The following is a 25,418-nucleotide window of genomic DNA, read 5'->3' on the forward strand; positions in this document are numbered from 1 at the left end:
GTAATTAAGACAGAGATAGATATGTTCTTAATTGGTAAGGAGATCGAAGGTTACAGGGAAAAAGTGGGAGAATGGGGTTGAGAAACTTATCAGAATAGCGGAGCAAACCCGATGGGCCGAATGGCCTAATTCTGTTCCCACATCTTATGGTCTATACACTCAATTACACGATGCCATTTTAAAGTAAATGATTATTAAATATTAGTTACAGATTTGCCTTTAGGTATGCCCTAGATGGCAAATCATATCAAAAGATAGCACCAGAAACCATGGCCCCTACTATTCTGATTTTAATTTGTAATTAAAAACCTGCACCAGTTCAATCTACACAATTCTTCCCTATTTTTCAAATTACAACAATTAGTTTTTCACAGGGTGGTGACAAATCCACAGGTGGGGTGAAAATTGGCATTTACTTCTGTCCGCAATGACTTAAAAACATTAATATTCAACGTCTTCTAATCTGTAATTATGTGCATTATTTACACAGGGAATGTTTTTTAGACTGTTTTGACAAATTATTAAGATATACCTCAATTGAACAGTGCCCCAACCTGAATTACTGCAGATATAATGAAAGCTGGAGTATCTTCCCATTTTCCTTTCCTTCTGTCACTTTCAAACATACAAAGCAAAGTAATAAAGGACTGAATGGGACAGTGGGTTAGCACGCTACCTCAACATTAGGCCCTTGGATCAGAACCAGTCCAAATCAAGGATGGGTTTGGCAATGGAATGAGTCAGGAAACCCCATTCTACTCTTGAGTCACACAGCAGAAAACCGCTCACAATTCAGTATTAAATTAATTGGATTTGTTATTTATATAAGTATACAGCAGATGGACAAAGCATTTGTTTTGCATCCCATCCCACCCCTGACAATGCAGCTGGCCTGACGCCCGATTTGATTTCACTATCAAATTAACTTACACATTATTGCCAACCAACCAGCACTAATCACGTTCCTATAGGCAGCCCATTGAGAAGGCAGGAACTACAGTGGACATGGCACTACTGAAAAGTGAGGTGCATTTAGCAGTACTGTTTGGTGAAATCCAATTTTCTGAAGCAGCAGACAGCACAACTTCATCCAGAACATCAGCATTTTTCCTGCGCTGCTTCCTTGCTGAAGCATCTTCAGATAGCTGCAGGAAAACCCTAAATGAGTTCACCAGGACTGACAAGGTAAGGCTCTCTTTCACAACTTATTCTTTGCATTGCCCTGCACCACCATACTTTGGGCCCAGGATGATCAATCCTTCTCACTCCACATCCAGCGTCACAAATCAAATCACGAATGGACGCTGAGGTGAACTTTCCTCTGCTTGACATTACAATTCATCCCCTTTGCAACCACACTTGCTGAAGCATCTTCAGATCATATGCAATATGCTAAGATACCTCGGGACTCCTCAAAGCGCTTCAGGAATCTCATTCCAGCCAATCGGAAGCCTGAAAACTGGCCTCAAGCCATCGACTGAGACTATTTTGGTCATAATTATTCCTGCAGTCAATTTGTAACAAATCTAAATCTATACCAGGCTTGGCCTTTTTATTTTGTGTGCCCGCAGTGGACTTGTTTACAACACAATGCTCGTTCAACTAAACAGCTGCAGCTTTTTTGTCTGACTCAGCCAACAAATAGACTTTTGCTGTCATACGATGACGTATATATGTTTGAGTGGATGGTAATTAAGCCAAATTAGCCTGCTGACGGCACATTGGAATCATGAGCCATCCCTTCTTCATTTCAAAAGGAAGATCCTTTGCAGCCCAGCCCCTAGATGTGAAATGGCAAGCAACAGACAGTTACTAAATGACAACATCCTATTTTTATGGAAATGACGTGTTCATAAGAATGCTGGACCCATAAAAGGGATCAAATATTAATTCGGAATCAGCTGTGGAAAACTCTAAGGCTTATAGATGACAAGTCAGCCTGGGCTGAACGCTTGTTTTTCTTTAAATATGTGCTACTAGATATGACAAAAATTTACTACAAAATAGTAATTCCCCTAAAGGTCTGAAGGACCATTGCAATAAATCGTCTACTTTAAACCTTCTCCTATGCCAAAAACATGACCCAGTGGATTTTTTTAAAATGTTTGGTAACTGTTCATTTAGATCTGATGCAGACAACATGAGTGAGATTTTGTGAAAGTTGAGGTTAGAATTCCTTCATTAAAAATTAAAGTCTTTTAAACAAATTTGTTGAATTTTTTGGAAAAGATGCACTTCCATACTCTTACAGGAGCCTAGGAGGATCAGATTATTTTAAGCGGGAAGCTATTTGTTCCTCTATACCCGTGAATGTTTATTGCGCACACCTCAAAATCTATATTATCAAAGCTTTGCACCTCCTGTCTGTCATAATGGGGTAGCACACTGGCACAGTGGTTAGTGGGCAGCTTAGTGGCACAGTGGTTAGTGGGCAGCACACTGGCACAGTGGTTAGTGGGCAGCTTAGTGGCACAGTGGTTAGTGGGCAGCTTAGTGGCACAGTGGTTAGTGGGCAGCACACTGGCACAGTGGTTAGTGGGCAGCTTAGTGGCACAGTGGTTAGTGGGCAGCTTAGTGGCACAGTGGTTAGTGGGCAGCACACTGGCACAGTGGTTAGTGGGCAGCACAGTGGCACAGTGGTTAGTGGGCAGCACAGTGGCACAGTGGTTAGTGGGCAGCACACTGGCACAGTGGTTAGCATTGCTGCCTCACAACATCAGGAACCCAGGTTCGATTCGAGCCTTGAGTGACTGTCTGTGTGGAGTTTGCACATTCTCCCCGTGTCCATGTGGGTTTCCTCCGGGTGCTCCGGTTTCTTCCCACAGTCCAAAGATGTGCAAGTTAGGTGGATTGATCATGCTAAATTGCACCTTAGTATCTCGGGATGTGTGGGTTGGGTGAATTAGCCATGGTGCGTGAGGTTATGGGGAGGTTTCAGAGAGTTATGTATAGGGGAGGACAAAAGCCTTCGAGTGCAAAACATACACAACCTACTTTAAGTATAACAGACAGGAGCTCACTTCACTGCTTTGGTCAATCTTCAAAATGTCAAATCATACCTGTGTATGGTTTTGAAAACTTGAATTTGTATACAAACAAGGTGATTCTAAGCACTGCAGCTAAGCACCAGAGCATGTCCTTGCATATTCAGTGTCGACCTACTTAGAGGCAAGCGGATGTTTACAAAGAAGGGTCATATTGGACTCGAAATGTCTGTTTCTCTCTCTCCGTTCTGCTGCCAGACCTGCTGAGTTTTTCCAGCACTTTCGATTTTTAGTTCAGATTTCAAGCCTCCACAGTATTTTGCTTTTTGTTTACTGCACCATCAAGATCCTACGGATCATCATTGACCAGAAACTGAACTAGACCAGCCATATAAATACTGTGACTACAAGAGCAAGTCAGAGGCTGGGGATTCTGTGGTGACTAACTCACCTCTTGACTCCCCAAGTCTTTCCACCATCTACACAGCACATACCAGGAACATGATGGCGTATTCTCCATTGGCCTGGATGAGTGCAGCTCTAACAACACTCAAGGATCTTGACAGCATGCAGGACAAAGCAGCCAACTTGATCAGCACTTCATCCACTTCCTTAAACATTTACCCTTTCTCCATCGACACAGAGGCAATAGCGTGTACAATATATAAAATGCACTGCAGCAACTTGCCCAAGGCTCTTTCGACAGCACCTTCCAAACCCCTGATCTCCACCCTCTAGAAGGATGCATTGGAACACCACCACCTGCAAGTCACACTATCCTGACTTGGAATATCACTAATTCTTCACTGTAACTGCGTCAAAATCCTGGAGCACCCTTTCTAATCGCAGTGTGTGTGTACCTACAACAGATGGGCTGCAGCGGATCAAGGCGGCAGCTCACTACCGCCTTCTCAAGGGCAATTAGTGATGAGCAATAAATGCTGGCCTTGTCAGCAACATTCACTTCCCTCAAAAGAATGTAAAAAAAATACTCTGGCTACAATTGGATAGAGAACGGCATTCCCACTGAAGGAAAGAATGGAGGAAAGGCATTGGGATGAGAAAAGTGTGCTGCCAATAGATTCATAGAATAGAATCATAGAATTCCTACAGTTCAGGAGGTGGTCATTGGGCCCATCGAGCCTGCACCAACAACAATCCCACCTAGACCCCACCATTTAATCTGTTAGTCCCCCTGACACTAAGGGAAAATTTAGCATGGTCAATCACCCTACCCTGCACATCTGTGGACTGTGGGAGGAAACCAAAGCACCCAGAGGAAACCCACGCAGACACGAGGAGAACATGCAAACTCCGCACAAACAGCAACCTGAGGCCGGAATTGAACTCAGTCCCCTGGCGCTATGAGGCAGCAGTGCTAACCACTGCGCCATTCTACCGCCCATCAAGGAGGATGACGACAGTAAATGCATCGCATTAACTATCACGGGATATTATTTGCGACTAAGATTTGATCTGTTACAGTCCTGTGACAGGGACAGAAACCTGATTGGAGATCTTCAAACATAGGATTGCAGGATAGATAAGCATGGACCGGGGAGGCAACAACACATTCAAAAACTTTGGCAAGGAAAGACAGGGTGACAGTTTGCAAGGGCAGAAGTTGCATGGTCAGCAGTTTACTGGGAATGGAGTAAAGAAAGTGAGAGGTGAGCCTTGAAAGAGATGAGGGAAAGAGGATGGTTCGGGGCTAGGACAAGGGGGAGCCCAGGGCCAGGTTGGGTTTCCTGAGAAAGGAAAACTGGAGAAGCAACATAGTCGATTATGTCAATCTTAATGACAAAGGAATCTATGAACTCCTCACATTTGTTGATGGAGAAGAGGGCAGTGGGGGAAAGTAGAGAGGGGCTTAAGGAGATGGTTGGTAATGCTCTCTGGGATGATTTTGGGGAGCAGGCAATTTTGGAAGATAAGTGCCTGAAAACACCTGATGCTGTGGTCCAGACAGATCTGGTGCTGGATGGCTAGTCCAATTTTATACCAGATATACTTAGTCTGCGCTCCTTGGGCTTGAGGAAGTCAAGATAGTAGTGAAAGAAAAAGCTTTGCCTGGGATGAGAAAGTAATGGAAAGGATGGATCAATGATAGATGTATTCATATGTTTTTGCCTGTTTTCTTAGAAATTTCCTTAATGAGGGACAAAGTTGATTTACACATGATTTTTTTGTTTGTGGCAGAATTGCATAAATCTTGCCCCAACATATCAGGGAGAATTCTCCTGTCCCATCTGCCACGGGAATCATAGCGAGTGGGGGGGCAGACCATTCCAAAGGTCTATTGACCTCAGATGGGATTTTCCAGTGCTGGGGCGAGCGCGGCCAGAAATTTCTGCCCATCATCTCCTTGGCTATGGCAACCCAATATTGATGACTCTTTGCCCCCAAGCTAAGTAAATATTTTTCCCTTTAATAGAGAGAGAAACAGAGTTAAACATTTTGGGCAGAATTTTCCCGTCCCACCCGTCATGGGAATCATAGCGGGAGGGGCAAGACCATGCAAAGATCCAATGAGCTTGGGCAGGGATTTTCCGGTCATGGGGCGAGCATGGCTGGAAAATCCTGCCCTACGAGTCTGTATCACTCTCTTTCAAAGCCAAAGAGAGAAACGTTCTGGATTATATACTGTTTTTGAAGTGTAGTGACTGGTGTAATGTTTGGGGAGGCGATGGCCTAGTGGTATTATTACTAGACTATGAACCCAGAAACTCAGTTAAACGTTCTGGGGACCCGGGTTCGAATCCTGCCATGGCAGATAGTGGAATTTGAATTCAATAAAAAAAATCTGGAATTAGGAATCTACTGATGACCATTGTCGATTGTCGGAAAAACCCATCTGATTCACTAATATCCTTTAGGGAAGGAAATCTGCTGTCCTTACCTGGTCTGGCCTACATATGACTCCAGAGCCACTTATATGTGGTGAATCTCAACTGCCCTCGAAAGGCAACTAGGCATGGGCAATAAATGCTGGACAGCCAGAAACACCCATGTCCCACAAATAAATAAAAAGAGGGGGTGGAGCTATGTGATAAGGTGGGAGCTAGGAGAGATTGTAACAAAAATCTTTGGAGCACAAGATAGCAGAAATGTCAATGGTAGTATTAAGGACTAAAAGAAGGTACTGATAGTGGCATTAAGGTAAGATAGCAAAAATGTGTTAATAGGTGAACAAAGGTCAGTGTTCAGTGAAAGTAAAACTTCAAAACAACATGAAACTATGGTCGCAATTCTCCGGCCATCCACACTGGCAAAATCTTCCAGTCCCACCAATGGCACACCCCGGCCGTAGGTTTCATGGTGGCGAGGGGTGCATTCAAAAGGAAATCCCATTAGCAACGACTGACACCCAGAAGATTCTGCCCCCAGCCAATGGCAGGCCACCTCCTGCCACGGTGAAACACACAGTGGGTTGCGTGGTAAATCCCGGCCTATAGCTTTAACTATCTACATTGCATTTTTGTAACTTCCCTTTTACAACTGCAGATTCTAGTCAACTCCAACTCCTACCCTTCCTCTTCCCAAGTCACAGTCCTAGGGGATTCAATCTCCCTCAGTGTTCTTGGCTCTTAGGGAAGACATGAGGGTTCTCTCCTGCATCTGGTAGGACATCACCAACTGCAGAATAGGACAATACTTTAGCAGCATTGCTGGGAAGCAGAGTGTAGGTTGCAGGATGACTGAACTGCAAGGATAACGAAGACTTTCCAACAAAAGACTAATCCAAGAGAGAAAACTGAAGACAATCAACCTTTGGACCCTTTGGAATTGGAAGAAAAGAACACAGGGCACTGAGGAATTTGTTCCACCCCTGAAGCACTCAAGGAAATAGCTTTGGAAGAAGAATGATCTTCAACTTCTGGAGTGGCAGTCATAGCTGTATCCTCCAGTGTTGTATTGAAGACTGACTGAAGAATCTTCCACGGAGGATGCCTTTCTCTAGGCAGTGATGAGATAGCCACACTTCTCTCTGTATGAGGTTGCTCCATTATGGGCAATGGGAAGGTTCTGCAGCTTCAAAAGTCCAAAAGGATCTGCCACAGCTTCTGTGCAGACCTGTAGCTCTAGTTGGAAGACTTGCAGCTGGGATTGAAGTATGGGTGCCAATTGTCTTTCACCCTTGGAAGGTACCAGCTCTTTAGCAGTGTGATCCTCTATGGACTCTGACCTGGACTCAGGCAAGGCATCCTCGGTGGAAGATTCTTCACGGACAACAGGATATGAAATTGATAATACATTGGCAGGTTCAGGGGAACTAATATCGGAATGCTGCTCAGCCACTAAAACACAACTGATACCTGTGAAAAGACAATAGAGACTTCATATGGTGCATCCATCAACTAGAAAGATGAACAAGACCATAAGAAATAGGAACAGGAGTAGGCCATTCAGCCCTTCAAGCCTGCTCCACTATTTAATAAGATCATGGTTGATCTAACACTCACGAAGTCCGCTTTCTTGCCTTATCTTTGTAACCCTTAATTCCCCTACTGATTAAAAACCAATCAATCTCAGCCTTGAAAATGTGCAAAGACTCAGCCTCCACAGCTTCCTGAGGTAAAAAATTCCAAAGATTCACCACTCTTGGAGAGAAGAAATTCTTCCTCAAATCTGTTTTAAACGAGTATCCTCTTATTCTGTGACTGTACCCTCTGGTCCTATACTCTCCCGTGGGTGAAACCATCCTCCTAACATTTACCCTGTCTAACCCCCCTCCTAAGAATCTTATATGCTTCAGTTATATCGCCTCTCATTCTTCTGAACTCCAAGTCTTTCTTTGGGTGCTTCAAGGGCAGAACAAATTCCTCAGTGTCCTGCATTCTTCTTTTCCAATTCCAAAGCATCCAAAGGATGCAGCAACCTCATTCTTCTGAGCTCCAACAGGCCCAACCTGTCCAATCTTGCCTGATATGGCAGTCCCTCCATACCAGGGATTATCCCAGTAAACCTCCTCTGTACTGCTTCCAATGATAATATATATTTCCTTAAATAAGGGGACCAAAACTGTAGAATTGTGGCCCCACTAGCACCTTGAACAGTTGCAGCAACACCTCTTTGCTTTTATACTCCAGCTCCCTTGAAGTTAAAGCCAGCATTCCATTTGCCTTCCCTATTACCTTCTGCACCTGTATCGCTTTCTCAGTTTCATGAACAAGGACCCCCTTTGTGATACAGCTTTCTGCAGTCTCTTCATTTAAATAACAATCGGCCTTCTCATTATTTCTTCCAAAAAGACCAATCTCACATTTTCCCACACTGAATTCCATTTGCCTCTTCTCTGCCCATTCACTAAACCTTTCATTTTCTCTCTGTAAACTATTTATGTCTTCCTTACAACCTGCCTTTCCTCCAAATCATTAATACATATTGTGGTGAGCTGTGATCCCAGCACTGATCCCTGTGGCACTCCACTGATTACTGCCCTCCAACCTGAAAAGACCCCCTTATCGCTATTCGCTGCTTCCTGTTAGGACCTCAACCTCCAGGTTACTCAGTATTGCAAGGGGTTCTTCTTCATCACTTTCTAGGGAGAGCCAACTCAGGTCCAACAAGTCTTCATGTAGGTCTCTGCTGCAATCCCTTCTGCATCCGCCATGACTGGCCTTACTTTGTGAAGAAATCAGAGGTTCGTTACTTCAGCCAGTCTTTGCCTGGGGCCTGGTGGTTGTCTCTCTGTGAAAGATAGGTGTTTACTGCTATCTGTATAAACATCCTCAGCTTCTGCAGCTTCCACTGCTTCTAAATGAAAGGTTGAAGATTGTTGCATAAAGACAGTGAGTTTTTCAAATGATGAGTATCATCTGTTTTCTCTCGGATCCCTAGACGTATGCCAACATCTCCATTCAATAAGAATGCACATTGATTGAAGCTAAGAAGCACAATAATCCTGCCTTGGATTGGAAGGTCTGTCTGTGCTGCTTGGACTTTGTATTTGACTTTGATGTCTGATGGATAAAATGTCATTGGCCAAAACCAGCCATGGTCATGTGTCAACATGTTAACAGCAGCAGCAGTATTAATTTGAAAAGCAATATCAAAGCCTTGAACTTATAGAGTGTAAGTGACCAACAGTCTGGATTAAGACTCTCTGTTTCCCTGAGGGATTTGTACTTTGTTTTTTTGTTGACTTCCCATTTCTTATATGAGATGTATTTCAGAAGTAATTTCTGGTCTTCGACTTGGATTAAAATTGTTGGATTTGCAGAATCACTTGAAATGTCCAGTTTTGCCACTCTGGAAGCATTCCACATCCCTGTTGGACAGTCCTGGCATTAGTCCCCACACCACAAGCATCTCAAATGGCTGCTGGTGTGAATTTTCCAGCCTTTTGGCTCCGTTTGGTAGGCTTTCTTCTGAGTGGGGCCACCCTGTGAGCCTACTCAATCTACAGATTCATGTGAAGCCTCAGAGTCACACCGAATTATAGCCCAATTAAAAGCTCTAAATTTCGCCTGCACCACATTCTGGAATGCTGGATCCGAACTAAGATCAGATTTGGTCTGCAGAAAGTTGAAGAGTTTTCCATTCTGGACACCCAGGGCTATATGGATCGTGGATTAGTTCATCCTTCAGTGCCTCATTTCTGCAAGAATTAGCTCGGCGAATAGCTCAGTTAGAAATAATTCAATCAATTCCTCAGGCGGTTGGCAACACTGATTAAACATGCTCATTCAATTAATAAGTTTTGAATCAGGCTAAAATAAGTGTCAAAGGCTTTAAGAATGGACTCAAAGTCCATGGTGGACTCCAGCACTGCTTGCCTTAGGAAAACATCATCTGCTACTGGACCTACTGCATATCGAACAGAACTAACATGAGGCTTTTGCTCCTTTTCACGAAGGCCTGATGCTGCTTGATACCAGAGAAAATGGTGTTTCCTAACTTCCACAACTGGCCTCTCTGTGGGCTCTTGAGGCAGTCAAATGGGTAAGGACTGCTCACCAGGTACAGACATCAATACCTCTCTCCAGTTTGCTTTGTTCATCTGCCAATTTCATTCAGGCTGCTTTCAAAGGTTTCTTCACTTGTGTTTCCTTCAATAACATTGCATGGGCGGCATGGTGGCACAGTGGTTAGCACTGCTGCCTCACAGCGCCGGGGACCCGAGTTCGAATCCCGGTTTGGACCGCCGTCTGTGCAGAGTCTGCACATTCCCCCCAAATCTGTGTGGGTTTCCTCTGGGTGCTCCGGTTTCCTCCCACAGCCCAAAAGATGTGCTGTTTAGGTACGTTGGCCATGCTAAATTCTCCCTTAGTGTACCCGAACAGGCGCCAGAGTGTAGCGATTAGGGGATTTTCATCGTAACTTCATTGCAGTGTTAATGTAAGCCTACTTGTGACTAATAAATAAACTTTATTTTACTTTACACCGATGTGCCCATTGCTGCCACCATGTTGTGAGATGCATTGTTCTACCTGGGACTCTAGGTATGGGACTTGGTCTGTAGACAGACTCTGGTATCTGCTTAACATTTGCTTAATAATATTCCATCTAAACAGGTTAGTGAGTAGGCTTTAACAAAGAGTCATCCAGACACAAAACATTGGCTCTGTTCCCTCTCCACAGATGCTGACAGACCTGTTGAGATTTTACAGCATGTTCTGTTTTTGTTAGAGTAGGCATGTTGCTTTTTGGTGTGATTCCAACCTCAGAGAGAGATAGAGTATTACACATATATCAGCAGTACATCATCATCAGATCTAGCTATCTGTTGACCTTTTATTTTACAAAAATTGCAAAACCTGCTTTTGTTAAATTGTTATTCAGATTAATAACCTGAAATATTCTGTATCAATCAATGGAGTTATCTACAGTTGCAGCTTACCAAACATAACCCGGGGAGATTTCTTCTTGGGTAGCCCTCCACCAGACGCTCCAGTGGCCTTCTGTAATTTTGAAATAAAAAAAAGTTTGAGAGATTTAACTCAACTTTCACAGAAAGTTTTGCATTTTTTTCCCTTTTCAGTACTTAACATTGCAGTTACATCTAAAAGGCAGCTAAAGCCAAACATGGTTAGTTTAAGTATTTATGGGTGACACGGTGGCACAGTAGTTGGCATGGGGCACAGTGGTTAGCACTGATGCCTCACAGCCCCAGGATTCACTGGCCTCCCCATGGTGTCTTTCTCATGGCGGGAGGCGATGTACCATTCGCTGGTGGCGGGATCTTCTGGTCCTGCCGCTGTCAATGGGATATCTCACTGACTCTACCTCACGTTACCAGAAAACTTTGCAGGACTCTGGGGTGGTTTCCATAGATTGGAAAACAGCAAATGTGATGTCACTGTTTAAAAAAAGGTGGGCAACTATAGAATGGTTAGTTTAACTTCTGTAGTAGGGAAAATGCTTGAAACTAACATCAAGGAAGAAATAGCGAGACATCTGGATATCAATTGTCCCATTGGGAAGACGCAGCATGGATTCATGAAGGGTAGGTCATGTTTTACTAATTTAGTGGAATTCTTTGAGAACATTACAAGCACAGCGGACAATGGGGAACCTGTGGATGTGGTCTATCTGGATTTCCAGAAGGCATTTGACAAGGTGCCGCACCAAAGACTGCTACATAACATAAAGGTGCACGGTGTTACGGATAATGTATTAGCATGGATAGAGGATTGGTTAACGAACAGAAAGCAAAGAGTGGGGGTAAATGGGTGTTTTTCTGGTTGGCGATCAGTGGCTAGTGGTGTGCCTCAGGGATCAGTGTTGGGATCACAATTATTTACGATTTACATAGATGATTTGGAGTTGGGGAAAAATGTAGTGTGTCAAAGTTCGCAGATGACACGAAGATGAGTGGCAGAGCAAAGTGTGCAGAGGATGCTGAAAGTCTGCAAAGGGATATAAATAGTTTAAGTGAGTGGGCAAAGGTCTGGCAGATGGAGTACAATGTTGGTGAATGTGAGGTCATCCATTTTGGTAGGAATAACAGCAAAACGGACTATTATTTAAATGGTAAAAAATTGCAGAGGGACCTGGGTGTCCTTGTGCATGAATCACAAAAAGTTGGTTTGCAAGTGCAGCAGGTAATAAAGAAGGCAAATGGAATGGAAGGCAATGAAATCCCTCATTGCTAGAGGGATGGAGTTTAAAAACAGCGAGGTTATGTTGCAGCTGTATAAGGTGCTGGTGAGGCCACACCTGGAGTACTGTGTATAGTTTTGCTCTCCTTACTTGAGAAAGGATATACTGGCACTGGAGGGGGTACAGAGGAGATTCATGAGGTTGATTCCGGAGTTGAGAGGGTTGGTTTATGAAGAGAGACTGAGTAGACTAGGACTATACACATTGGAATGCAGAAGAATGAGGGGAGATCTTATAGAAACATATAAGATCATGAAGGGAATAGATAAGATAAAAGCTGGGAAGTTGTTTCCACTGGCAGGTGAAACTAGAACTAGGGGGCATGGCCTCAAAATAAGGGGGAGCAGGTTTAGGACTGTGTTGAGGAGGAACTTCTTCACCCAAAGGGTTGCGAATCTGTGGAATTCCCTGCCCAGTGAAGCAGTTGAGGGCACTTCATTGAATGTTTTTAAGGCAAGGATAGATAAATTTTTGAACAGTAAAGGAATTAAAGGTTATGGTGAGCAGGCAGATAAGTGGAGCTGTGTCCAAGGAAAGATCAGCCATGATCTTATTGAATGACGGAGCAGGCTCGAAGGGCCAGATGGCCTACTCCTGCTCCTAGTTCTTATGTTCTAAACCCACGGCGGGGGTGCGCTGTCAGTGGGACCAGAAAATCTCACCAGCGTGAACAGCTGGAAAGTTTGGTATTTGCCCAATTTTAACATTAGATGACTGAGACAAAGTTCAGGACAGTTTTCCCAAGGTCCTAGCCAACACCACCAAAATCACATTCATTAATTTATTTTATCTTTGTTTGTAGGACCTTATCATCGTAAAAATTGATTGTCATTTTACCTCATGACTTAACTGATGTTAACTCCTCTTGTGATGTCACGAGAGGTTGATTAGTATACCCAGTAAATTTTAGGTAAAAGTATAAAAATAAGCTCTTGCTGAGAAACAGAATTTACTGCAGCAGTATTCTAGTGGAGAAATGTCTCCAGTGCGAAACCATGCTCAAAAGATACTTTCGTTAGTGTCAAGGCTTTATTCCACCTGGATTGTTTGATCTGCACTCCCTCAAACCATCACTGTGAGCCTAGAATATGCCTTTTATCTCCAGAACTAAATTTAATGAGCAAACAGGAAAAAGAAAGGTAATTCTTATTCTTTCTGATCTGTAACAACTCTGCCCCACCAACACTTTTCCCCTTCAGCTTCTCAATTCTCTATATCTTTGCATCATCTGCCGTAACCTAACCCTGTATTCACTGGAGTTCAGAAGAATGAGGAGGGGATCTCATAGAAATCTATACAATTCTAACAGGACTAGTCAGGGTAGATGCAAGAAGGATGTTCCCGATGGTGGGGGAGTCCAGAATCGGGGGTCACAGTCTGAGGATAAAGGGTAGATCATTTGGGACACAGATGAGGAGCACTTTCTTCGCCCAGAGAGTGGTCAGTCTGTGGAATTTGCTGCCACACAAAGTAGGTGAAGCCAAAACATTGTAAGTTTTCAATAAGCAGTTCGATATCACACTTGGGGTGAAGGGGATCAAAGGATATGGGAGGAAGGCAGGATCAGGCTATTGAGTTGGATGTTCAGCCATGATAATAATGAATAGGCCTCCTCCTGCTCCTATTTTCTATGTTTTCATAAAGACTCTCATTTCACAATTTATAAAAGCATAATTTTCAGAGTCATCACTGCAGTTTCTCCCACCACCAGAGGAGTCTCCTAAACCTAGTTAATAAATGTCATTACCATTAACTTCACGTCTGTTAAATAATCCTCTCCATAACAACACAACATTATCTAATCATATTATGTTAGGTCAACAAATCTTCTTTCGCCACTAGAAAATGAATGTTCTTTTCATAAATTTGATACTCCAAACTCTAAAGATAGGCTTCACTCCACACTGAACTAACAATGACAAATTTCAATTGGTAGTCAAGCTGCCCCGGTGGTCTAGTGGTAAAGGAAAGATCAGCTTTAGAGCTAAATGTTATGGGCTAAGAGGTCCTAGCTATCAGTTCCAGACTGTGTTGTATTAGCTATCAATAACTGAGCTAAACATTTTTGGACAAAAGGGAAGAAGTATTATCTTGGGGTATTAGCTCTGAAAATTGCTACTCTTGAAGAGCTGTCAATGAGCTCTGTCTCAGTTCCTACAATAAGAATTATTACTTGCATAAGATAAAACAGTATGGCCAACACATACAGATATGTATCCTAACAAGTGTCAGAAATAGATATAGTTTTAAGTAAGTTCTATTTGTATTTATGTGCGTTGGGCATTAACTATAGTTTTAAGTTGTAGTTTCATTTTTAAAAGTTGCCTGTAAGTCTGGGTTTATTTAGCTCCCTGCATTTTTAATGAGGTTATTACGACTTTAAAACAACCACAGGGTAATAAAAGTCTGGGCTGTTGCTTAGCAACCAGGGACCCAAAGACATGGCAAAAGCAATTAGTACAGTTGAGAGAGGGTCAGTGCAATTGGAAGCAAGATTCCACAGACACGGCTTGTACAGGCAAGACAATGAAAAGGGGCAGAAAGCAAATCCCAAACTATAGAACAGAAAAGACCTAGAAACCAGGGAATGAACAAAATAAAGTTCCAGGAAGACTGTGAAGTCAGGAAACAGGAATCTGAAAAACAGGTCCTGTTCAATGAAGTTGAGAGTGAGGAGCAGAGAGGCTCCAAATTAAAAGACAAGGTTGCAAAATGCAGACTGGGATAACATTGACTTGGGAGAAGCTAGAGATACAAGGTGACCAAAAGGTTGATGACTCCTTACTCCGGGCCTCTTAAGAGTGGTGTTCCGTTGGCATGGCTTGGTGTCTGAGAGAGTGTGTAGAAGATGAAATTTGAAGGCATGTGGTAATCCAGGGCAGAGGAATACTGGAAGGAGAGGTTGAACCCCTGGAGGTGGATCCTTAGTGATGACCTCCTTGTTTGAGAGAGGATTCCAAGGCGAGTTCTTTAAGAGTGGAAATTGAAAAACCTTACGTGAAAGACAGAGTTTCAGTGAGAGCAGTTGGCCCATAGTGTGACAAGTGTCTGGCCTGGGGGGTGGGAGGGGGGGTGGGGGGGTGGAATTAGTGAGAAACCTGTCAGACTTGTTTTGGGTGAGATGTGTCACCTGCTTTCAGAATGTAGGGGTCCAACCACAGTTTGCCTATTGGTTTACATGGACTGTGCACTTTCAGAGAACATGTGAGCATAAGATAGATTTTGTCACTGGTGTTAGCCTTACGAATCTGTATATAACTGTAAAGGTATAGTGGGGTGAAGGAGTCGTGTAAAATAGTTCATATTTTATTGTTTAATGACTGCTTTATTCTTTTGTTAAAAGTTCATCAGCTGACTCCTGTGACTCTGTTCAGTAGCTGCCTTCCACATATCTAAACAAGAAATGAAAGTTAAGATCTATCAAGCCAGGTTCCAACCTGGGATTTGACTTGTCCAGTAGCAACATCAGCTGGGATCATTACACAAGGAATCAATGGCTTCAATGGGGGCAGAGGGGGTGGGGGTGGAGGAAGAGTGAACTTTGTTTGCCAAACCAGGTGCCATCTTTGCAGCTGGTCATAACAGCTCTAAGAATCCCCTCCCCACCAGAGTGATGGTGTAAACCACGTTCACTCTTTTGTTTCAGACTAAGAGGCTCAAAATCAGAAGAGAAAATTGGTCAGTGGAGTTGGAGAGCTTCACACCAGTTTTCTCACCAGAACTGACACTTTCTGATAAGATCACCCCTTTAATTTATACGCAAGAGTTAACAGCCTGATCTAGAAGCCCTGCCTTCATTTCCAGCAGATCACATTTTCACCAGTAGGGGAAAAGGCTGGGGCATGAAGTACACAAATGCAAATTATGAATTGGCTGGGCCATTTAATTGCAATGCACAGAACAAACAGATCTCATTCTGGATCCAGGAATAGCTTCAACCCGCAATGTGTGTTCCACGACTTCATGATGAAGATGTAAATGCTCATGAAAGTTGAATAAGGTGTGTAGAATTTTTAAGATGTCAATTTATTTTAATCCCCTGCTCTTTGAATTTTGAACAAAATGGCACCCTGTATTTGAAAGTGAAAGAAGTCTGTTCTCGCAGTTTCAATCAATGTTTGTTGACATAACTCCATGTCCTATCATTATGGGTTTATTATTGCTGGTTGCTTTGACAACCTGGCATTATCAAAGTGAGGAGCTGTAACTTGACAGTTGGTTATTTAAAAAACTGTCTTTGATGTGGAGTTATGAACACAGATGTTTGTTTTTTAAGGAATTAAGTACTTGAGGAGATTTAAATCTAATGAATGGATTTTAATAAGTAAGTTTTATTTTTGTATAGTGAAGTTTGTGATTGATGCCTCAAACTTTATTTTATTTCCTGTGATTTAATTTTGTGAGGTCTGCCTATACAGGATGCTGGGTCAGTTGGCATTGAGGGTGCAAAAGCAAAGTTTGATGGTTGGGGGGTGTATGTTGGCATGAGTTCCAACTATTAGTAGAGGGGCCATGGAGATGAGTGGCGGCGGGAAATGAGTTGGTATTTACGTAGGGCTATTTTGAGCCATGGGGAATGAGGGGGACATTGGGGGTGGGTGGTGAGTATGGGTTGGCATGAGTTATGATGTGGAGATGCCGGCGTTGGACTGGGGTAAACGCAGTAAGAAGTTTAACAACACCAGGTTAAAGTCCAACAGGTTTATTTGGTAGCAAATGCCACTAGCTTTCGGAGCGCTGCCCCTTCGTCAGGTGGAGTGGAGAAATGCATTTCTCCACTCCACCTGACGAAGGGACAGCGCTCCGAAAGCTAGTGGCATTTGCTACCAAATAAACCTGTTGGACTTTAACCTGGTGTTGTTAAACTTCTTACTTGGCATGAGTTGTCATGCGTGGAGGGGTGAGGGCTAGAGAACCGAATATTTAACACAACTGGGACAAAGTCCTAGCGAACCAAGACAGCCCTTTTAACCAACCTGCCTCAGCACTCACTAACCTCGGTAGCCACCTCTGATCTGCATCCAGAGGCAGCAGTCACAACTCTATCCCACACCTACCTGCACCTCCCCTCCTTCCCCCACCACAGAATTATGCTGCTCAATGCACCTTTTCCCCCGGCATGGGTGCGTCGAGCTGGGAAATTTCCCGACTCAAGCTATGCAGCTCTAAGATTAAAAGCCATTTTGTTTAATTAATAGTGCTCACTCTTGCTCTTGGTTGTGTTACAGTAAAGGTTTTTGCTGAAAATGTGAAATCTCTGAAAATGTGGTCTTTTAAGTTAATAATTGGGAATTAAGATCTCTTTTAAAAAAATATTCTTCTCTACATTGTTTGCAACAACATCAATTCATCATCACACCGATAAACTTCCTGTTCATAATTTCTGTTGCCGAATAATGCCCTCACATACATCCCTGGTAGCTGGCACTGGATGTGTATTTTGCCAATTGACTTCTCAGTACTGTGCCACTTTCTTCAGTTGTTTCTCCATTTTTCAATCTCAGCTTTTGCTGGTTTCTATCCATGAATAAATCAATATTTTCTTACTGTTGACTTCAGTCTTTCTAATTAGTTTACCCAGTCTCCCCGTGTTAATCTCTGTCTTTCGCAGATTGTGTTCCAAAAGGGCTATAATTCTTCCCTCTTCCTGGGATTGCTCTTCATTTTCCCCAATGCTTTCTAGTTCTTTTCTCCAGGTTTCTCCTTTCTACCACTCTCTTCGGTATTAAGTTATCAAGCCTTTGACAGACTTTGTCTTATTTTGCCATGTCACTTTGCTTCTGTCCTTATCTTCAATCTTCCTTGTGCTTTGCCATGCCTTCAACCATCCTGTTAATAACCATAGCCCTTCAAGCAACTCCAAGTTCTGGAAACACCTCATAAACTCTTTTCTTTCACCCAAGCTGAGTGCATTTGTTTCGCAACATGATGTAATCTGAACACTTCATGACGTTAGATTATTATCTGCAGTATGTTAGCTTTTAATAGAATGCCCAGCATTCTGAAAGTCAAAATTCATGATTCTATCAGTTTCCTTTCTTACTGCCCCATCATATTTTTTATATCTTATGTTAGATGCTCATTTAAAAAGAAACGCTATTGTGTTACACAGCAAAAATCAAAGTGTCAGAGCTACAAAATATTAAGTTTGAATGAAGCCACTGATCAAAGATTAAAGGAAAACTATTTAAATAAGCACAATCATACAAGTCCAAACATGTGCAGGTTAGGTTGATTGGATAAGCTAATTGCCTCTTAGTGTCAGGGAGATTAGAAAGGTAAATACGTGGGGTTACAGGGATAGAGCATGGGTGGGATTCTTGTCGGTGCAGGCTCGATGGGCTGAAAGGCCTCCTTATGTACTGTAGGGATTCTATGATTCTACATTAACAAGTGTAGAAATTAGTAATAAGGAATAGAAATGGAAATATTACCAGCTTCAATCAAATGAACCAACTCAATGATGAACCTTTCTAAAACGTTTCCAATGAAAAATAATTATTGCTAACTATTTTGTTTAAATGATGTTGAGTGCTTTCAAGATTTTGTTTAAACAGCAAGTCATGGGCAACTGTTGCAATTAGTGCGCAGAAAGTTGCTGGAACAAAATTATAAGCAATTTAACAAGGGTACTTCAGCTGTATTATATAAGCTGTCAATTATATCCCAATAATTTAACCAGTGTAATGTCAAATTCAAAAGTACCTCTTAGATCTTAAAGTAAAGTTTTTAAAAGTTTATTTATTAGTCACAAGTAGGCTTACATTAACATTGCAATGACGTTACTGTGAAAATCCCCCCGTCGCAACACTCCACCCGCCGCCGCCTGTTCAGGAACGCTGAGGGAGAATTTAGGATGGTCAATGCACCTAACCAGCGCGTCTTGTGGACTGTGGGAGGAAACCAGAGCACCAGGAGAAAACCCATGCAGACAAGGGGAGAACGTGCAAATTCCGCACAGACAGTGACCCAAGCCAGGAATCGAACCCAAGTCACTAGCGTTGTGAGGCTGCAGTGCTAGCCACTGTGCCACCCTTTTTGCCTCCACCCCAAGAGATTCACCCTCTCTAATAGCTTTGAGCACCCTACATGGTGTATTTCTGCCTACAATTACTCCAACACAAATGCTATGCTTATCTACATTGGAAGACCATTGCCAAAATGCATCTGTGGTGAACCATCGTTGGTTCCCACTGTGGGATTGTTCTAATGTTGTTGTTGGGCTAGGGTGTTCCCACTGTGGGATTGTTCTAATGTTGTTGTTGGGCTAGGGTGGGATTAATACACCTGTGGTTGTTACTGTTGTGGCACATCCCAGTCGGGCTCCGCCTCCTGGGAGAGGTATAAGACCTCCTGCTCGGGCGGAACCTCGTCAGTCTGGGATAGTGTGTTTACGTTCTATTAGTTCCATTGTTAGACAATAAAAGCCTTCTGTTACCGAAGCTTCGTGCCTCGTGTTCAATTGACGCGCATCAATTTTATTGTCTAACATTAAGCTCTCGACGGAAGGGAAAAAGAAAGGAGAGTATGGAGCAAATCCTAAAGCCAGAACGTCTGACGCTAGATCCACGTGCGGTGGGCGCTTCTAACACCTTCGACCACTGGCTGAAGTGTTTTGAAGACTACCTGGCAGCCTCCGCAGCGGTCACCACAGATGATGACAGACTCCGGGTCCTCCATGCGAGGGTAAGCGACACAGTCTACCTCGCGATCCGTGCGGCCACCACTTACCCGAGGGCCCTCGAGCTTTTAAAAAAGCGCTACACGAAACCTCCCAACGAGATCCACGCTCGTTACCTCCTCGCTACACGACGTCGGCAGTCGGGCGAAACCATGGAGGATTACGCCAATGAGCTCTTGCAGCTTGCCAGGGGCTGTGACTGCAAAGCTGTGTCGGCTGAGCAGTACATGTATGACCTCGCCCGAGATGCGTTTGTGGCAGGGGTAGGGTCTTCATACATCCGTCTCAAGCTGCTAGAAAAGGGGAATCTCAACCTGACCCAAGCTATGGAATTGGCTGAAATGCTTGAGGCGGCTTCGAAGAGCTTGGTCCTGTATCCGGAGGACCACGTGGAGACAATGTGGCAGGAGCAGTCGCAAAACCCTCCTCGCCCCACGGGCTCGAAGTGCAGTGTTATGGCGTGCTCCCATGTAGACCCGACGACGGCTGCAGCCCCATGCGGCCCGCGGTGCTACTTCTGCGGAGGAGCCAAGCATCCACGACAAAAGTGTCCCGCTAAAGCGGTGGTCTGTAACCTATGCGGTAAAAAGGGGCATTATGCGAAGGTGTGCAGATCGAAGCCCAAGAACGGCAGTGCAGCCTGTGACCCTTCGGAACGGGGATCATCACCATCGACGTCGAAGTACTCACGGGGTTCGTCCACGTGCGAGTCCAGGACGATGCCATTGTGGTCGACGGAGTCGGAGGAGGATGACCACCAGGAGTCGCTACGTTTGGCGCCCTCAACCATGTGCGATTCATGGGGGCGGCCATTTTGGTCGACGATGACCATGAGCGACCAGCAGGGGTCCTCAGCATCGACCTCAGCTGCCTGCAGTGACGTTCACGGACCAACGGTGGCGTCGATCACCCTGAACCAGGCTAAGCACCACAGGCTTGACTGTTCAATGATGGATATACTGGTAAATGGTCGTGCAATTTATTGTCTGTTTGACAGCGGGAGCACTGAGAGCTTTATTCACCCTGACACTGTAAAGAGGTGTGGACTCCAGATTCAACCTGCCAAACAGACAATCTCTATGGCATCAAGGTCCCGGTCTGTCCCTGTGCTAGGACGTTGTGTGGTAACCTTGAAAGTGCAAGGCACAATTTACGAGCGATTCAGGCTCCTTGTGTTGCCGCATCTTTGCGCACCAATTCTCCTCGGACTAAACTTTATGGTCCACATGAAGAGTGTGATCCTACAGTACGGTGGGCCACTCCCTTCGCTGACAGTAGGGGAACAGCTGCAGTCTCCAAATTGTCCAAAGCGCCCCGCATGCAATCTTTCTACATTAAAGATCACCGCACCCTCTTTATTCAAGAATCTGGTACCAGGCTGCAAGCCCATCGCTACTAAAAGTAGGCGTTACAGCACTGAAGATCGGATCTTCATCAGATCTGAGGTTCAGCGACTTCTCAAAGAAGGGATCATACAGCCCAGTGTTAGTCCGTGGAGAGCACAGGTTGTGGTAGTCAAGAGCGGGAACAAACCCCGGATGGTCATTGATTACAGTCAGACCATTAATCGATATACGCAGCTGGATGCGTATCCCCTCCCGCGCATATCTGATATGGTCAATCAGATTGCGCAGTACCGGGTGTTCTCCACCATAGACCTTAAGTCCGCCTACCACCAACTCCCCATTCGCCCAGAGGACCGACACTACACGGCCTTTGAGGCGGATGGTCGTCTGTATCAGTTTCTTAGGGTTCCATTTGGTGTCACCAATGGGGTCTCGGTCTTCCAGCGTGCTATGGACCGAATGGTGGACCAGAACAGGCTGCGGGCTACCTTCCCGTACCTGGATAATGTCACCATCTGCGGCCGTGATCAGCAGGACCATGACACAAATCTCCAGAACTTTTTACGCACTGCATCTCGCCTGAATTTGACCTACAACAGGGAGAAGTGTGTATTCCGTACGCGCCGGTTAGCCATCCTGGGATACGTGGTGGAAAACGGGGTCATTGGCCCTGATCCCGACCGTATGCGCCCCCTTGCTGAACTTCCCTTGCCCGCTAGCGCAAAAGCACTGAGAAGATGCCTAGGCTTCTTCTCCTATTATGCGCAGTGGGTCCCCAACTACGCGGACAAAGCCCGTCCGCTTATTAAGTCCACGACCTTTCCACTCACGCCAGAGGCCCAATTGGCCTTCAAGGAATTGAAACACGACATCGCGAAAGCCACAATGCACGCGGTAGACGAATCCATCCCTTTTCAGGTGGAAAGCGATGCATCTGATTTCGCCCTGGCCGCCACACTTAACCAGGCGGGCAGGCCCGTCGCGTTTTTTTCCCGCACCCTCCAAGGCCCCAAAATTCGGCATTCAGCGGTGGAAAAGGAGGCCCAGGCCATTGTGGAGGCCGTCAGACACTGGCGCCATTACCTGGCGGTGAAGCGGTTCACCCTGATCACGGACCAGTGGTCCGTGGCGTTCATGTTCAACAACACGCAGAGGGGCAAGATCAAGAATGATAAGATCTTGCGGTGGAGAATTGAACTCTCCACCTATAACTACGATATCATGTATCGTCCAGGGAAACTCAATGAGCCCTCGGATGCCCTCTCGCACGGAACATGCGCTACTATGCAGGAGGATCGCTTGAACGCCCTCCATAATGACCTGTGCCATCCTGGGGTCACTCGGCTCTACCACTTTATCAAAGCCCGCAACCTGCCTTACTCGGTGGAGGACGTCAGGTCGGTGACAAGGAGCTGTCGGATTTGCGCGGAATGCAAACCGCACTTTTACCGACCTGACCGGGCACATTTGGTCAAGGCCACTCGCCCCTTCGAGAGGCTGAGTGTGAATTTTAAGGGCCCCCTTCCCTCAACAGATCGGAACGTGTACTTTCTGAACATAATAGATGAGTACTCCCGGTTCCCGTTTGTTGTCCCCTGCGCGGCCACGTCGACTGCCACGGTGATCAAGGCATTCCGTGATCTTTTTACCCTGTTCGGGTACCCCAGCTATATCCATAGCGACAGGGGCTCGTCGTTCATGAGTAATGACTTGAGGCAATTCCTGCTCTCATACGGGATTGCCTCTAGTAGGACCACGAGTTACAACCCTAGGGGTAATGGACAGGTGGAAAGAGAGAATGCTACAGTCTGGAAGGCTGTCCTATTGGCGCTGAAGTCCAAAGGCCTTCCAGTCTCCCATTGGCAGGAGGTCCTCCCTAATGCGCTTCACTCCATTCGCTCCCTCCTGTGTACGGCAACCAATGCTACTCCCCACGAGAGGATGTTCTCATTCCCTCGGAAGTCGTCCTCGGGGATATCTTTACCAGCCTGGTTGACGTACCCAGGACCCGTCCTTCTGTGGCGACATGTAAGGGCCCGCAAGTCCGACCCCTTGGTCGAACAGGTCCACCTCCTCCACGCCAACCCTCAGTATGCCTATGTGGCATATCCTGACGGGCGAGAGGACACAGTCTCGATCCGAGACCTGGCGCCCGCAGGGGACGTAGCAACTCCTGTCGCTCCCATACCCCCGGTGACAAATCCCTTATCCCTTATTTCTCCCCCGGACGTGGCGCGGACAGCACCGGGACCAGTGCTTAACAGTTTTACTCCAATGCACAGCTTGCCTGAGCCCCGGAGATCGGCGCCATCGCAGAATGTACCGGGATCCCCTGCACTACCGCTTCATCAGGGTCAACCGGCCTGTGAGTCCGTGGGAGAACAGCTGGACGCTGTTTTGGGGAGAACGCCACCGCAAGCACCTACTCCGGTGTCACCGCCGGTATTGAGGAGGTCACAACGACGGTGCGGTCCTCCAGACCGTCTGAACTTATAATCTGTTGACATTTTAGTCTGTTTTCGTACCCCGCCGGCCTTTGTTCTCAAAGGAGGGGTGAATGTGGTGAACCATCGTTGGTTCCCACTGTGGGATTGTTCTAATGTTGTTGTTGGGCTAGGGTGTTCCCACTGTGGGATTGTTCTAATGTTGTTGTTGGGCTAGGGTGGGATTAATACACCTGTGGTTGTTACTGTTGTGGCACATCCCAGTCGGGCTCCGCCTCCTGGGAGAGGTATAAGACCCCCTGCTCGGGCGGGACCTCGTCAGTCTGGGATAGTGTGTTTACGTTCTATTAGTTCCATTGTTAGACAATAAAAGCCTTCTGTTACCGAAGCTTCGTGCCTCGTGTTCAATTGACGCGCATCAGCATCTTCCAGTAGTCAGCTCACTTTATCCAAGATCATAACTTTCATATGTTTTTCATGTCATCAGCCAACTGGCAGACAGCCTGATCTCTTCACCGAGATGATTTACAAAGGGAATGAAAAGCAATAAGCCAAACACAGATTGCTAAACGATGGGCCGTGAGCAATCCCATCCACCTCATCCCCATTCCCCACACACTGCTGCTACATTAATAATTGCCCTCTCAGTATAAATGTAATAAATTCATTATTTAGCCAAAGATCTGCCTGCCAATCGCACACTACCCACTTCTACTTAGCAGCCTATTTTTTTTTTCATTTTATCAAAAAACTATTTCAGAAAAAGGAAACACAATATCCACAGACATCCATCATACATCAACTGCATAGGGCAGGGTTTTCCAGTCCCTCCCTCTGGTGGAATCTTCCAGTCTCGCCAAAGTTGACCCCTTGCGGCAGGTTCCCTAGCAGCAGGGCAGGTGAGCCACACAAAAGCCCCTAGACTCCAGCAGGACTGGAAGATCCCATCGACAGCCAATGGTTCGCCGTATCTGATGCAGGAAAACCTGCCATGAGGCAGCCAGAAAATCCCAGCCATAATCTCTTCAAAAAAATCCAACTGAGTTCATGGGACAAGACTTCACTCCCCAGATATCTTGTTGGGATTCCCTAACTTCTGGTTTCTGGATGATACATCCTTAATTTGGAGCTTTAAACAAGATATCAAAAGATCAATTTTTTGAAACATGCATAGAGTGAAACCCTCCCTTGTTAAAATGGTGCCTGTATTGAATTTGAAAATATGTTAGGAATTAAGTTAAAGAAACTGATTACATTTACTTACACATTAAGATTTTATTCAAGAGGGAAAACATTACATTTTGCTCTCTATGTAGATGAACTATTTGGTTTAAAGCAGAGAATTTTTAAAGTTATGCGTCAGCTAAAATGACAGTTTACAGTATCACATTCAAGTAAAATTTTCAACCTAAATTAAGGGACAAGATCATTAATTTGTGAAGTTTGGATCACCAAAGATCCTAAAGCAGCCTATTCCTAACATGCAATGCAAACACAAGTATATAGACCATCACTAGCTCTGTCACAGCACTAACTTTACAATGTCATTTTCATACAAGCATCTTATTTTGGATCAAGGTTGTTTAAAGATTGTGAAGGATGGCCATGAGCAGTGATTTGTAAACGTACATTAATGTCAAAAATAAACTTCCTGGGATGTTATTGATACCATTCTTACCTCCTTTATGGTTCTCTTCAGATGCATGTAGACACATTGTCCAGTTTTGCGATAATGTCTCTCTACGTGTTCCCTTCCAAACCCAAGAAAAGTACTCATACACACATAAAGGCCACCTTCAGATTCCTGCAATTTAAACAAAAGACACAATTGCTTTAATCTTAAAAGACAACAGAAAAT

The 25,418-nt window shown here is 44.8% G+C and overlaps 1 protein-coding gene across 1 annotated transcript in view; it reads right to left on the reverse strand.

Moving 5' to 3' along the window:
- Nucleotides 1-25,418, reverse strand: part of usp13 (ubiquitin specific peptidase 13) — a 94,463-nt gene that overhangs the window by 61,945 nt on the left and 7,100 nt on the right. The window contains exons 2-3 of the mRNA XM_078207944.1: nucleotides 25,239-25,364; nucleotides 10,828-10,888 (exon numbers count right to left, since the gene is read on the reverse strand). Coding sequence (XP_078064070.1) covers nucleotides 10,828-10,888; nucleotides 25,239-25,364 — 187 coding nt within the window. The remainder of the gene's footprint in view (nucleotides 1-10,827; nucleotides 10,889-25,238; nucleotides 25,365-25,418) is intronic.

Source organism: Mustelus asterias, chromosome 3, assembly GCF_964213995.1.
Source record: "Mustelus asterias chromosome 3, sMusAst1.hap1.1, whole genome shotgun sequence".
In the NCBI taxonomy this organism is placed as follows: domain Eukaryota; kingdom Metazoa; phylum Chordata; class Chondrichthyes; order Carcharhiniformes; family Triakidae; genus Mustelus; species Mustelus asterias.